General features: G+C 37.6%; 1 protein-coding gene across 2 annotated transcripts in view; it reads left to right on the top strand.

Annotated features, from left to right (window-relative positions):
• Window positions 1-15,642, top strand: part of LOC111151595 (neurofibromin 1) — a 270,567-nt gene that overhangs the window by 109,823 nt on the left and 145,102 nt on the right. For both annotated transcript variants that reach the window (XM_022509675.1, XM_022509676.1), the window contains exons 14-16: window positions 1,916-2,029; window positions 13,720-13,799; window positions 15,246-15,369. In XM_022509675.1, the coding sequence (XP_022365383.1) occupies window positions 1,916-2,029; window positions 13,720-13,799; window positions 15,246-15,369 (318 nt within the window). The remainder of the gene's footprint in view (window positions 1-1,915; window positions 2,030-13,719; window positions 13,800-15,245; window positions 15,370-15,642) is intronic.

Below are 15,642 nucleotides of genomic sequence, written 5' to 3' on the forward strand. Positions count from 1 at the left end.
CATCTAGTGGTGAAGCAACTTTTCTCAGCGTAACCAAAGGTAAGTTAAAATAGTGATTCACTGTAAATACTTAATTTCCTATTTACATGAAGAATTCTAAATCGTAGTAAATATGAGAAACATAAGACTAACTGTTAAATGATGTCAGTCATGGTATTTTTAAGGTCATGTGATTTTATTGTCTACCATCTTTACCACTTCTACCCTCATGCATACTGCGCTCATTCTGTCAGGCCTCCTCATGGCCCAGCTTGTACCCTCTTGTCCCTTCTGTAAACATTTCTTTGCACTGAAGTTAAAGTTCTGGTGATGTCTTAAAAAAACAAATCTTATCATGCCTCTTGCCCAGCTTACAACCTTTTATTTGAATTTAGTCTTGGAATAAAGACCAAACTCCAGACAGACCTGCAGGGACATGCAAAATCTGACTCCCACCTACCTCTTCTGCCACATCTAGCATCCTGTTTTTCTCTATCTTTTTTTACTATAGTCATGATGGTCTGTCTTTATTCCATCTTGCTTATCCCATTCCTTTATACCTTCTCTTGCTGTTCCTTTGGCCTATGATATGCTTCCCTTTCCTCTTTCTATACATGATCCCGGCTCATTTGGAGCTGCTCTCATTACCCTAGGGAGCCTCCCCGACTGGGCCACGTACGTGTGCAGTACTGCTCTCATTTGCAGTTTTACAATTGTTAGTCTGGTGATTTTATTGATGTCTATTTTTCCCACCAGACTACATGTTCCAAGAGGGTAGAAAACACATCTTTTTAACTTGCCATGTCTTTGGTATCCAGTAAATGTTACTGAGTTATGTGTGAATGAATCTAAATTTTATAAAGTAGGCTAATAGTTTTGAATTACAGAAATTCTGGGATGAGGGTTTTTCTTAATCATTAAAATGGGAAAGAATTCACAGTTAGCAAAATAAAAAGGGGGCACAAGTTGCGTTGGTCTCACGTAAGTGAGCCATATAGGAGCGCCTGGGTGTCTTAGTTGGTTGAGCATCTTGATTTCAGCTCAGGTCATGATGTCGGGGTTGTGAGTTGGAGCCCTGGCCTGCATTAGGCTCCGTGCTCAGCAGGGAGTCTGCTTGAGAGTCTCTCTCTCCCACCCCCTCTGTCTCCCACCCCCACCCTCTCTCTAAGATAAATCTTAAAAAAAAAAACAACAAAAACCATATATTCTTGAAGTATAAATAGATGCTTCCAAGTTACAGGAAGCATTTTAGTCTCTTTAGGTAGACTGTTTGCATTTATATGCGCCACTGATTTGCTTTACTTAGTACACAGTGTTTCTCCACAATGGAAAAGACTGAAGGACAGGCATCTGGAGGTGTGGATTCTAGCCTTGGATGGATTGGGGCAGATGTTTTACACTAGACAAGAGGGCTGCATGGGGTGATCATGCAGCGCATGTTCTTTGCCTTCAATCAGTTCCAAACCAGAGGTGTATCATTTAGCCAGTGTAGTATTAGTGAAAAAAAAAATTTTTTTTATACCTACTCCTTTTATTGATATGATTTCTTAATTAAGAAATTAATTAATTCCTAGCTTTTGTTTTCATTAAGGTTTTCTCTAGACATCGTTCACATGAAGGAACACTATAGATGTAGATTAAGTGAATTCTTAACAAAAACAATTTGGACTTAAAAAAAAAAGTTCCACAATTACTGTATTTTACTGAGCTGTGATTTACATACCATAAAATTCACTGTTTTAAAGTGTACTATTCACTGGTCTTTAGTATATTTACAAGATTGTGCAGCATCACCACTATGTAATTCTAGAATATTTTCATCACTCTAAAAAGTCTAGTGTACCCATTAGTAGATATTCTCCATTCTCTTTTCTCTCTAGCTCCTGTCAGGTAACAGATACAGTTTTTTTAAATGAACTTGCTTTTTTCTTTGCAGAATCCAAGAAAACAGGGGCCTGAGACCCAAGGCAGTACAGCGGAGTTAATAACAGGGCTTGTCCAGCTGGTCCCTCAGTCTCACATGCCAGAGATTGCTCAGGAAGCAATGGAGGTGAGGGGAAATGAATTCTAGGCTCTTGAAGGAAAGGTGGTAACTATGTACATTCTTCATGTTTCCTTTATGTGTGGTTTCTATGAGTGATAGAAGTCATTTCTGAACATCTATTTGTCAGAGATGGCATTTCTATCTAGCAATGGAATGTTTGTGTCTGTATGCTGTTCTATGAACTCTATGGAGAAAGAAGGGGTTTACTTTATTTATATCTCATGTGGCAGAAACATTGTGCAAATTCTGATAATACAAAACCTCAAAATTTTTTGATTGCAGTTGACTTTTTGGAGTTTTAAAAATATATATTGAATTTTAAATAGGGATCTAATTCACATACCATAAAGTTTACTCTTTTAAAGTGTACAGTTTAGGGGCACCTGGGTGGCTCTGCCTTCGGCTCAGGTCATGATCTCAGGGTCCTGGGATCGAGCCCCACATTGGGCTCTCTGCTCAGCGGGGAGCCTGCTTCCCCCTCTCTCTCTGCCTGCCTCTCTGCCTACTTGTGATCTCTCTCTGTGTCAAATAAATAAATAAAATCTTAAAAAAAAAAAAGTGTACAGTTCAGGGTTTTTCAGTATATTCACAAGGTTGTGCAACCATCACTGTCTAACCCTGAAACATTTTGTCACCCCATAATGAAACCCTGCCATTCTCCATTTCTTTCCACCCTGGCCACTGGCCAACACTAATCTATTTTCTGTCTTTGTAGATTGGTTTATTGTAGCCAATTCATATAAATGGAATCATAAAATATGTGGCTTTTGTTTCTGGCTTCTTTCATTTAACATGTTTTCAAGGTTCATTCATATTGTAGCATGTAACAATACTTGGTTGTTTTTTGTTGCCAAATAATATTCTAGTGCATGCATATATGACATTTTGTTTATTCATCTGTTGATGGACATTTAGTATTGTTTCTGTTTTTTTGGCTATTATGAATAATACTGCTAGGAAAATTTGTATAAAAGTTTTTGTGTGGATGTATTTCTTAGGTATATATATCTACCAGTGGAATTGGTGGGTCTTATGTTAGCTGTCTAACTTTTAAAATGACCAACCTGTTTTCCAAAGTGACTGTATCCTTTTCTCTTCCCATCAGCAGTGTATGTGGGTTCTATTTCTCCATTCTTGCCAACACTTGTCATTGTCTGTTGGGTTATAGCCATCCTTGTGCGTGTGAATACAGTTGACTTAAAAAAAATTTTTATATTGATTGCTAAATATAGGTTTAGAAATATAGTGTTATAAAATTTAAATCAATTTTATTGAGGTATAATTTACATATAATAGAAATCATAGAAGATTTAGAATATTTCTAGTCATCCTGGGATGTTCTCCTGTATCTTGTGCCCCAACTCCCTATCTCAAAATACCACTGGTCTGATTTCTATCATAAATTAGTTTTGCCAGTTCTGAAGGTTCATATGAATGAAATCTTAGACTATGTATGTCTTTTATCTGGCCTCCTTTACTCACAAGTTTTTGAGCTTCATCCATGATATTACATATGTTAATTCCTTTTTTTATTGTTGATAACTATTCTGTTAATTAAATCACAGTTTATTCACCTGTTAGTAGTCAGTTAGGTGAACATATCTATCATTGTTGAAAGTTGTCTCATGCTCCTTTGTACTCCCTTCGTTCCTCTCTTCTTCCTGTCTTGCTCCCTTGCTTCCTCTACAACCATCGATCTGCTTTCTGTTATTGCAGGCTAACTTGCTTTTTATATAAGTGGAATTATAAAGTGTACTTTGTGTCTGTCTTCTTTAATTCTGCATACTTATTAATTCATCTATGTTACTGCACATATATTGCTGTATAGTGTTCCATTTTGTGGCCATAGCACAATTTGTTTATCCATTTACTTGTTTAGATATTTGTGTTGTTTCTAGTTTTTGGCTATTACAAATAAAACTAGGAACGTGTATGTATAGATTTGTACATATGTCTACACATATGCTTTCATTTCTCTTGGGTGAATACCGAAGAGTGCAAAAATCTTACTATGTGGCCTTTAGGAGAGACACAGCTTAAATATAAAGACACTGTGGGGTCCATAATTCAAGGATATTTCAACCACACAAACATGTACTCAGGAAAGCTGGAGTAATACACAAATACAGAGTTTAAAGCAGGAAGCACTACTGGAGATGAAGTGGGACATCTCATTGTTACAAAGGTGCCCAGACTACTGAGAAAATGAAACTCTGTATGAACTTAAAAACAAAGCTTAAAATAAATAAAAATACATGAAGTAAAAGTATAGACAAGTCCAGTTTTAGTGGCATACTTGAGCATACTTTTCTCAAGGTCTGGTAGAATAAACAAGCCAAAAAAAAAAATAGAATAGACGATTTGAACAACGTGTTTATCAGATAGGAACTATTTGACGTACATAGAACATTGCACTCAGCGAATACTTTCTTTTCAAGTATGCATGGAACATTCAATATATCCTGAGCATTAAGTAAGTTTCAACAAATTCTACAAGATTGAAATCATTCAGAATTTTTTTGCGACAACAGTGTAATTAAGCTAGAAGTCAGTAATAAAAAGCTATATGAAATAAATGATTATATCATGTTTTTATTCATAGTCTGGTAAATTAGTACAACCACTGTTAAAAATTGTTTTGCGATATCTACAAAGTAAACGTATGACCTAGCAATTCTTTTCTTAGGTACGTATCCAATAGAAATGCATATGTGTGTTTACCAAAAGAAACATACAAAAAAATATTAATAGTAGTATAATTTGTAATAGCACTCATTCCCCCCCCCCAAAAAAGACTAGAAACAACTCAAGTACAGTAGTAGATAAATAATTTTGGTTATATTTATTCCATTGACTAAAACAGTGAAAAAAGAATGAGCTGCTACTGCTAAATGCAGAGCATGGATCAATCAGTATCACAAGTGTAATGTTCAGTGAGAACAGCCAGACACAAAAGAGAACATACTATATGATTCCCTTTATATAAATAACAAACAGGTAGCAATAATCTATGGTGGTAGAAGTCAGTTCAGTGGCTACCTTTGTTAAGCACTAATGATTAAGGGAATATGAAAAGGGCTTCTAGGCAGATAGTGTTGATCTGGATAATGGTTACATGGAGTTATGTACATCTGTAAAAATTCTTTGAGCTATATACTTAAAAGATATGCTACTTTATTGTTTGTACTATGTATTGCATTTTACCAAAAATGTTTTAGAATTCATTGTTTCACTCATTGCTTTTATTTGTGTACTGTTCAACCTATAAATTGCATTCTTTTTGCAAGGCTGTTTGACAGTATTTAGCAGAGATTGGGGAAATACCCCCTTTTTTTGTCCAAATAATTCCATTCCTGTAATTTTTTTCATCCTGTGAATACAATTCTGAAGGGAAAGGCACACACACATGCACGCACACACACATGCTTATTGCTCTGACTTATAATGAGAAAATAGTAGAGAATTCAGAATATTCACTAGTAAGAAAACAGGTTAATATTTAGTGACAGAATGATATTTCAACTTGGTGAATTAAACATCCTTTAATACATGCAGATCACAGGGCACCTGAGCGGCTCATTTGGTTAAGCATCTGCCTTTGGCTCAGGTCATGATCCTAGTCCTGGGATTGAGCCCCACATTGGGCTCCTTGCTCAGTGGGGAGCCTGCTTCTCCTTCTCCCTCTGCCTGCCGCTCCCCCTGCTTGTACTTGCTCTGTCTCGCTATCTCTCTCTCTCTGTCAGATGAATAAATGAAATCTTCGAAAAAACCCCATGCAGATTACGTGGCAGTATTAAATAATGTTTATGAAATGTCAAATGACTACTGTGTTTGCAGCTTTATTAAAATATATGTGAAGGGGGGAGGAGTCAAGATGGCGGAGTAGTAGCAGGCTGAGACTACTTCAGGTAGCGGGAGATCAGCTAGATAGCTTATCTAAAGATTGCAAACACCTACAAATCCAACGGGAGATCGAAGAGAAGAAGAACAGCAACTCTAGAAACAGAAAATCAACCACTTTCTGAAAGGTAGGACTGGCGGAGAAGTGAATCCAAAGCGACGGGAAGATAGACCGCAGGGGGAGGGGCCGGCTCCCGGCAAGCGGCGGAGCAACGGAACACAAAATCGGGACTTTTAAAAGTCTGTTCTGCTGAGGGACATTGCTCCAGGGCTTAACCGGGGTGAAGCCCACGCAGGGTCAGCGTGGCCTCAGGTCCCGCAGGGTCACAGAAGGATCGGGGGTGTCTGAGTGTCGCAGAGCTTACAGGTATTAGAACGGGGAAGCCGGCTACAGATACAGAGCCGAGGAGTAAGCGCTAAGCTCGGGGTTACCTTGAACCGGTCGCAGGCTCGGTCAGCTCGGAGCGCGGCCGGAGGCAGGGTGACGGGAGTAGATAGGCGCTGTTCTCTGAGGGCGCACTGAGGAGTGGGGCCCCAGGCTCTCGGCTCCTCTGGGCCAGGGACTGGGAGGCCGCCATCTTCATTCCCGTCCTCCGGAACTCTACGGAAAGCGCTCAGGGAACAAAAGCTCCCGAAAGCAAACCCGAGCGGATTCCTCAGCCCGACCCCTGGTAAGGGCGGTGCAACTCCGCCTGGGGCAAAGACACTTGAGAATCACTACAACAGGCCCCTCCCCCAGAAGATCAACAAGAAGCCCAGCCAGGACCAAGTTCACCTACCAAGGAGTGCAGTTTCAATACCAAGGAGAGCAGCGGAATTCCAGAGGAGGAGAAAGCAAAGCACAGAACTCATGGCTTTCTCCCCATGATTCTTTAGCCTTGCAGTTAATTTAATTTTTTTTTCTTTTTCAATTTTTTTTTCTCTTCTTCTGCTAAATTTTTTTAACTTTTACCCTTTTCTTTTTAAATGTTTTTTAACTAGTTTAATATATATATATATTTTTTTCCTTTTTATATTTTTTTTTTTTTGGTTTTTTTTTTTTATTTTTTTCCTTTTTTTTTTTTTTTCTTCCTTCTGAACCTCTTTTTATCCCCTTCTTCCCCCCTCACGATTTGGGATCTCTTCTGATTTGGCTAAAGCATATTTTCCTGGGGTTGTTGCCACCCTTTTAGTATTTTACTTGCTCCTTCATCTACTCTTATCTGGACAAAATGACAAGGCGGAAAAATTCACCACAAAAAAAAAAGAACAAGAAGCAGTACCAAAGGCTAGGGACCTAATCAATACAGACATTGGTAATATGTCAGATCTAGAGTTCAGAATGACGATTCTCAAGGTTCTAGCCGGGCTCGAAAAAGGCATGGAAGATATTAGAGAAACCCTCTCGGGAGATATAAAAGCCCTTTCTGGAGAAAAAAAGAACTAAAATCTAACCAAGTAGAAATCAAAAAAGCTATTAATGAGGTGCAATCAAAAATGGAGGCTCTCACTGCTAGGATAAATGAGGCAGAAGAAAGAATTAGCGATATAGAAGACCAAATGACAGAGTATAAAGAAGCTGAGCAAAAGAGGGACAAACAGCTACTGGACCACGAGGGGAGAATTCGAGAGATAAGTGACACCGTAAGACGAAACAACATTAGAATAATTGGGATTCCAGAAGAAGAGGAAACAGAGAGGGGAGCAGAAGGTATATTGGAGAGAATTATTGGAGAGAATTTCCCCAATACGGCAAAGGGAACAAGCATCAAAATCCAGGAGGTTCAGAGAACCCCCCTCAAAATCAGTAAGAATAGGTCCACACCCCGTCACCTAATAGTAAAATTTACAAGTCTGAGTGACAAAGAGAAGATCCTGAAAGCAGCCCGGGAAAAGAAGTCTGTAACATACAATGGTAAAAATATTAGATTGGCAGCAGACTTATCCACAGAGACCTGGCAGGCCAGAAAGAGCTGGCATGATATATTCAGAGTACTAAGCGAGAAAAACATATATAAGAATACTATAGCCAAGAATACTATATCCAGCTAGGCTATCATTGAAAATAGAAGGAGAGATTAAAAACTTCCAGGACAAACAAAAACTGAAAGAATTTGCAAACACCAAACCAGCTCTACAGGAAATATTGAAAGGGGTCCTCTAAGCAAAGAGAGACCCTAAAAGTAGTAGATCAGAAAGAAACAGAGACAATATACAATAACAGTCACCTTACAGGCAATACAATGGCACTAAATTCATATCTCTCAATACTTACCCTGAATGTGAATGGGCTAAATGCCCCAATCAAAAGACACAGGGTATCAGAATGGATAAAAAAACAAAACCCATCTATATGTTGCCTACAAGAAACTCATCTTAAACCTGAAGACACCTCCAGATTTAAAGTGAGGGGGTGGAAAAGAATTTACCATGCTAATGGACATCAGAAGAAAGCAGGAGTGGCAATCCTTATATCAGATCAATTAGATTTTAAGCCAAAGACTATAATAAGAGATGAGGAAGGACACTATATCATACTCAAAGGAACTGTCCAACAAGAAGATCTAACAATTTTAAATATCTACGCCCCTAACGTGGGAGCAGCCAACTATATAAACCAATTAATAACAAAATCAAGGAAACACATCGACAATAATACAATAATAGTAGGGGACTTTAACACTCCCCTCACTGAAATGGACAGATCATCCAAGCAAAAGATCAACAAGGAAATAAAGGCCTTAAGTGACACACTGGACCAGATGGACATCACAGACATATTCAGAACATTTCATCCCAAAGCAACAGAATACACATTCTTCTCTAGTGCATATGGAACATTCTCCAGAATAGATCACATTCTCGGTCCTAAATCAGGTCTCAACCGTTATCAAAAGATTGGAATCATTCCCTGCATATTTTCAGACCACAATGCTCTGAAGCTAGAACTCATTCACAAGAGGAAATTTGGAAAGAACCCAAATACATGGAGACTAAACAGCATCCTTCTAAAGAATGAATGGGTCAACCAGGAAATTAAAGAAGAATTGAAAAGATTCATGGAAAGAAATGATAGTGAAAACACAACGGCTCAAAATCTGTGGGACACAGGCAGTCCTGAGAGGAAAATATATAGCGGTACAAGCCTTTCTCAAGAAACAAGAAAGGTCTCAGGTACACAACCTAACCCTACACCTAAAAGAGCTAGAGAAAGAACAAAAAAGAAACCCTAAACCCAGCAGGAGAAGGGAAATCATAAAGATCAGAGCAGAAATCAATGAAATAGAAACCAAAAAAACAATAGAACAAATCAACGAAACTAGGAGCTGGTTCTTTGAAAGAATAAGATCGATAAACCCCTGGCCAGACTTATCAAAAAGAAAAGAGAAAGGACCCAAATAAATAAAATCATGAATGAAAGAGGAGAGATCACAACTAACACCAAAGAAATACAGACAATTATAAGAACATACTATGAGCAACTCTACGCCAACAAATTTGACAATCTGGAAGAAATGGATGCATTCCTAGAGACATATAAACTACCACAACTGAACCAGGAAGAAATAGAAAGCCTGAACAGACCCATAACCAGTAAGGAGATTGAAACAGTCATCAAAAATCTCCAAACAAACAAAAGCCCAGGGCCAGATGGCTTCCCGGGGGAATTCTACCAAACATTTAAAGAAGAACTCATTCCTATTCTCCTGAAACTGTTCCAAAAAATAGAAATGGAAGGAAACCGTCCAAACTCATTTTATGAGGCCAGCATCACCTTGATCCCCAAACCAGACAAGGATCCCATCAAAAAAGAGAACTACAGACCAATATCCTTGATGAACACAGATGCAAAAATTCTCGCCAAAATACTAGCCAATAGGATTCAACAGTACATTAAAAGGATTATTCACCACGACCAAGTGGGATTTATTCCAGGGCTGCAAGGTTGGTTCAACATCCGCAAATCAATCAATGTGATACAACACATTAATAAAAGAAAGAATAAGAACCATATGATACTCTCCATAGATGCTGAAAAAGCATTTGACAAAATACAGCATCCCTTCCTGATCAAAACTCTTCAAAGTGTAGGGATAGAGGGCACATACCTCAATATTATCAAAGCCATCTATGAAAAACCCACCGCAATTATCATTCTCAATGGAGAAAAACTGAAAGCTTTTCCGCTAAGGTCGGGAACACGGCAGGGATGTCTGTTATCACCACTGCTATTCAACATAGTACTAGAAGTCCTAGCCTCAACAATCAGACAACAAAAGGAAATTAAAGGCATCCAAATCGGCAAAGAAGAAGTCAAACTATCACTCTTCGCAGATGATATGATACTATATGTGGAAAACCCAAAAGACTCGACTCCAAAACTGCTAGAACTTGTACAGGAATTCAGTAAAGTGTCAGGATATAAGATCAATGCACAGAAATCAGTTGCATTTCTCTACACCAACAACAAGACAGAAGAAAGAGAAATTAAGGAGTCAATCCCATTTACAATTGCACCCAAAACTATAAGATACCTAGGAATAAATCTAACCAAAGAGACTAAGAATCTATACACAGAAAACTATAAAGTACTCATGAAAGAAATTGAGGAAGACACAAAGAAATGGGAAAATGTTCCATGCTCCTGGATTGGAAGAATAAATATTGTGAAAATGTCTATGCTACCTAAAGCAATCTACACATTTAATGCAATTCCTATCAAAGTACCATCCATTTTTTTCAAAGAAATGGAACAAATAATCCTAAAATTTATATGGAACCAGAAAAGACCTCGAATAGCCACAGGAATATTGAAAACGAAAGCCAAAGTTGGTGGCATCACAATTCCGGACTTCAAGCTCTATTACAAAGCTGTCATCATCAAGACAGCATGGTACTGGCACAAAAACAGACACATAGATCAATGGAACAGAATAGAGAGCCCAGAAATAGACCCTCAACTCTATGGTCAACTAATCTTCGACAAAGCAGGAAAGAATATCCAATGGAAAAAAGACAGCGTCTTCAATAAATGGTGTTGGGAAAATTGGACAGCCACATGCAGAAAAATGAAATTGGATCATTTCCTTACACACACGAAAATAGACTCAAAATGGATGAAGGATCTCAATGTGAGAAAGGAATCCATCAAAATCCTTGAGGAGAACACAGGCTGCAACCTCTTCGACCTCAGCCACAGCAACATCTTCCTAGGCACATCGCCAAAGGCAAGGGAAGCGAGGGCAAAAATGAACTATTGGGATTTTATCAAGATCAAAAGCTTTTGCACAGCAAAGGAAACAGTTAACAAAACCAAAAGACAACTGACAGAATGGGAGAAGATATTTGCAAACGACATATCAGATAAAGGGCTAGTGTCCAAAATCTATAAAGAACTTAGCAAACTCAACACCCAAAGAACACATAATCCAATCAAGAAATGGGCAGAGGACATGAACAGACATTTCTGCAAAGAAGACATCCAGATGGCCAACAGACACATGAAAAAGTGCTCCACATCACTCGGCATCAGGGAAATACAAATCAAAACCACAGTGAGATACCACCTCACACCAGTCAGAATGGCTAAAATTAACAAGTCAGGAAATGACAGATGCTGGCGAGGATGCGGAGAAAGGGGAACCCTCCTACACTGTTGGTGGGAATGCAAGCTGGCGCAACCACTCTGGAAAACAACATGGAGGTTCCTCAAAGTGTTGAAAATAGAACTACCCTATGACCCAGCAATTGCACTGCTGGGTATTTACCCTAAAGATACAAACGTAGTGATCCGAAGGGGCACGTGCACCCGAATGTTTATAGCAGCAATGTCTACAATAGCCAAAGTATGGAAAGAACCTAGATGTCCATCAACAGACGAATGGATAAAGAAGATGTGGTATATATACACAATGGAATACTATGCAGCCATCAAAAGAAATGAAATCTTGCCATTTGCATCGACGTGGATGGAACTAGAGGGTATCATGCTTAGCGAAATAAGTCAATCGGAGAAAGACAACTATCATGATCTCCCTGATATGAGGGAGAGGAGATGCAACATGGGGGGCTAAGGGGGTAGGAGAAGAGTAAATGAAACAAGATGGGATTGGGAGGGAGACAAACCATAAGTGACTCTTAATCTCACAAAACAAACTGAGGGTTGCTGGGGAGAGGGAGGTTGGGAGAAGGGGGGTGGGATTATGGACATTGGGGAGGGTATGTGCTATGGTGAGTGCTGTGAAGTATGTAAACCTGGCGATTTACAGACCTGTACCCCTGGGGATAAAAATATATGTTTATAAAAAATAAAATTAAAAATAAAAAATATATGTGAAGGGGCACCTGGGTGGCTCAGTTGGTTAAGTGACTACCTTCGGCTCCCATCATGATCCTGGAGTCCCAGGATCATGTCCCACATCGCACTCCCAGCCCAGTGGGGAGTCTGCTTCTCCCTCTGACTCTCCCCTCTCTCGAGCTCTCTCTCTCAAATAAATAAATAAAACCTTAAAAAAATATATGTGGAAAATAAATGGAAGGGAACATAACAAGGAAAGCAATCATATTAAGGCAGGGAAAAGGCAAACACATTGTCTTTATGTTAAAGTGTTTCTTCAAACATAACTATAGAGAATTTGCTACTTAAAGGTAAATTGTTCTGTTTTATGCAATAGTGACAATTGAATATAAATTTGTGTTGTTTTCTCCTTGGGATGAGAGCTACTAACTATAATTTTTGAAGATTCTCACAATGAATTGAAGTTTTCATGATATATTAAAAGTAATTACAATAAAAGTGTTTGAAATAAGATAATACAGGTCTGGTCTTTATATCATTTGTAAGGTTTAGCATTATAAAGTGGTCTAAGTTTAGACATTTATGTATCTTTTCCTAATGTAAGGCAGATTATCAGTGCAAATATTAGCATTTTATGCACTTGATTTACTGTTAAGAGAAGAAGAAATCAGTTCTCATTATTTGTTCCAAATAGCATTTTATTGGAGTTTTAATAAAAGGCTTTAAAGGGGAGTAAAGCATCACCAAATATATTGACCAAGGACCGAGAAGAATATGCACAGCTCAGCAGTGTCCTTCTGGGGCGTCACTGTGGAATTGGAGTTAGGATAGGGTAGGTTTCAGGGAAGAGTCTAGTTTTACACTTTTTACATTGACGGTTTTAAATAGTGATTTTGCGTGTTGTATATTTTAAGTAAATTATTTAATTCCTGTTAATGTTTTACAAACCAAATTCCAACTTCAATTCTGTTGTCAATTGGAATATTTTAGAATGAATAATCTGCTATGCAGTGCGAACCTGTTTTGCTCCCCTCTCTCTCGTTTTTGGAAATAATTGATCTTTAATGTTCCAAAAGAATTTGTGATGAGCATGATAACCTCTACTTTGTCTTTTGGGTTTGAAGTAAAATACTGTTGTGCGCACTAATTTTGGTGAGCTCTCCTTATTTAGGGATTAATTTTTTATTCTACTGGGTTCTTTGACACAGAAATTACTTAGTTTGTGTCTTAAAGCAGTTTTTACATGTGTCTATTGCTCCTCCGAATTCATCAGTCATTTAACTGTATCCCTGTATGCCATTTAAAGTAGGAATGATAAGAATGAAAATTATTTGATTCTACATTTATTATTCCCTAGAGATTTGGGTTCTTCAGAGTTTTTCTCTTTTGCTTTATAATGTGTGTTAGAGCTGCAATTAAATAACTGGATTTGTTAGCATTTATAAGATAAATACTCCAGTGTTCCATCTACCAAAAATCTTTTGGTTAACTCTTCTCTCTCTTTTTTAAAAAAATTCAGGCTCTGCTGGTTCTTCATCAGTTAGACAGCATTGATTTATGGAATCCTGATGCTCCGGTGGAAACATTCTGGGAAATTAGGTATATGTACTTTTATTTTTAAATTCAATTTAAAACTTTATTTTGTATTTATTTTTTGTGTTTAGATATTAACTCTCTAGTACTTGCTTTATTGTAAAACTTTGTTTATAGAGGTTTTACGATTTTGTATTTTATTACGCTAAATTTTATTACCCATCCGTAAGTACTGTTACTTGGTGTATTCTCTTCTGTCTCAGATTTCTTTGTAGTTACAACTGTTCTAAATTGTTGATTACAATTATAAGCTTAGAGTGTTAAAATTTGGTAATGTTAATAGTTTGTTTTTAAGATTATGGTCTTTTTATTAATTCCCATGATACCAGTGATTGTGATAGGCGAATTAATGGTGAATATCTGCCGTAGTAGGTAAAAATATTTATAGAATTTTGTAGTTTATTTCCTGCTTATATAAATTATTATCTTTTAAAGAGTTCAAAGGCAGCATATTGAGAAAAATGGGAATATGTAAGTTTCCGGTTTTGTCATTATCTATCCTCATAGAAGTGGGTGCACTAAGTCACCCGGCAGCTGAGTTAAATCCTACACATAGAAAGTGTTCTTTGATAGTAATGTAATATGAATCACATACGTGATTTAAAATTTTCTAGTTGCCACATTACAGAGAATAAACAGGTAATATTAATTTTAATAATAATTTAACGCCAGTACATATATCTAGAAGTTATTTTAATATGTAATCAGTATAAAAGTTATTGAGATGTTTTACATTATTTTTTCAATCAAGTCTTCAAATTTTGGTTGCATTTCATACTTACAGCACATCTCTGTTTGGGCAAGTTGCATTTCCTATGCTCAGTAGCCACACGTGGCTGACTAGTTGCTGCTGTGTTGGACATTGTGGCTGTAGAGTAGGGATCAGCAAATTTTTTCTCTAAAAGTTTGGGTTGTAAATATTGTAGGGTTGGTGGGCCAGATAGTCTCTGTCAGAACTATTCAGTTCCACTGTTAGAGCATGAAAGCAGCCAGACATGATATGTAAGTGAATGGTATGGCCAAGTTCCACTAACACTTTATTTACAAAAGCAGGTAGAGACTGGATTTGGCCTATAGGCAGTTGTTTGCAGATCCCTGCTGTAGAGAACTGGGTTTATACACAGTCTTTGCTGTGCATGTCATCTGTCATTTCTTCTTGAGTCTTGTGCAGAGATGGGACGTGTGGTTGAAACAATTGGGAGTTTGGGGGGTTAGAGGATTTAGAATTATTTGCTTTTTTTTATTGTAGTCTGTAATGTAATGTAGACTTACTCGCTTTGATTACCATGTTGTTAACATTTTGATAACCATTTCTCTAAAACAAATCCTAACTTCTCTAAACTTGTATCCATTATGAGAGAATGTCATTCTTATGTACTGATTAGCTCTTTGTGTGTGAGGTTATTGACGATACTGATAATGATGATAATGATGAGCTTTATGTTTTTGCAGCTCTCAAATGCTTTTTTACATCTGCAAGAAATTAACTAGCCATCAAATGCTTAGTAGCACAGAAATTCTCAAATGGTTGCGGGAAATTTTGATCTGCAGGAATAAATTTCTTCTTAAAAATAAGGTAAGCAAAAGGACATCTTTAAAATTTAAGAATATTTGGGGGTAATGGGAATAGATTAAAGAAATGTGTATTATCCAAATTAAGTCCTACTTTAGCTCTTCCTGCCTGCAGAGTCTTCAAGGGAAATACTTGTGCCAGAGGATGATGGATGACAAGTCAACATTTTAAAAATTATTCTGAGCCTTCGTCCTTTAAGTTGCAATCCTGATAAATTCTAGTTGAGTTAAGCAGGACTCTACAGGGTCGGTCTAGGAGGAGTTGGGGTGCTATATT

Source organism: Enhydra lutris, unplaced genomic scaffold (assembly GCF_002288905.1).
Source record: "Enhydra lutris kenyoni isolate GAN:26980312 unplaced genomic scaffold, ASM228890v2 scaffoldscaffold26, whole genome shotgun sequence".
Lineage (NCBI taxonomy): Eukaryota > Metazoa > Chordata > Mammalia > Carnivora > Mustelidae > Enhydra > Enhydra lutris.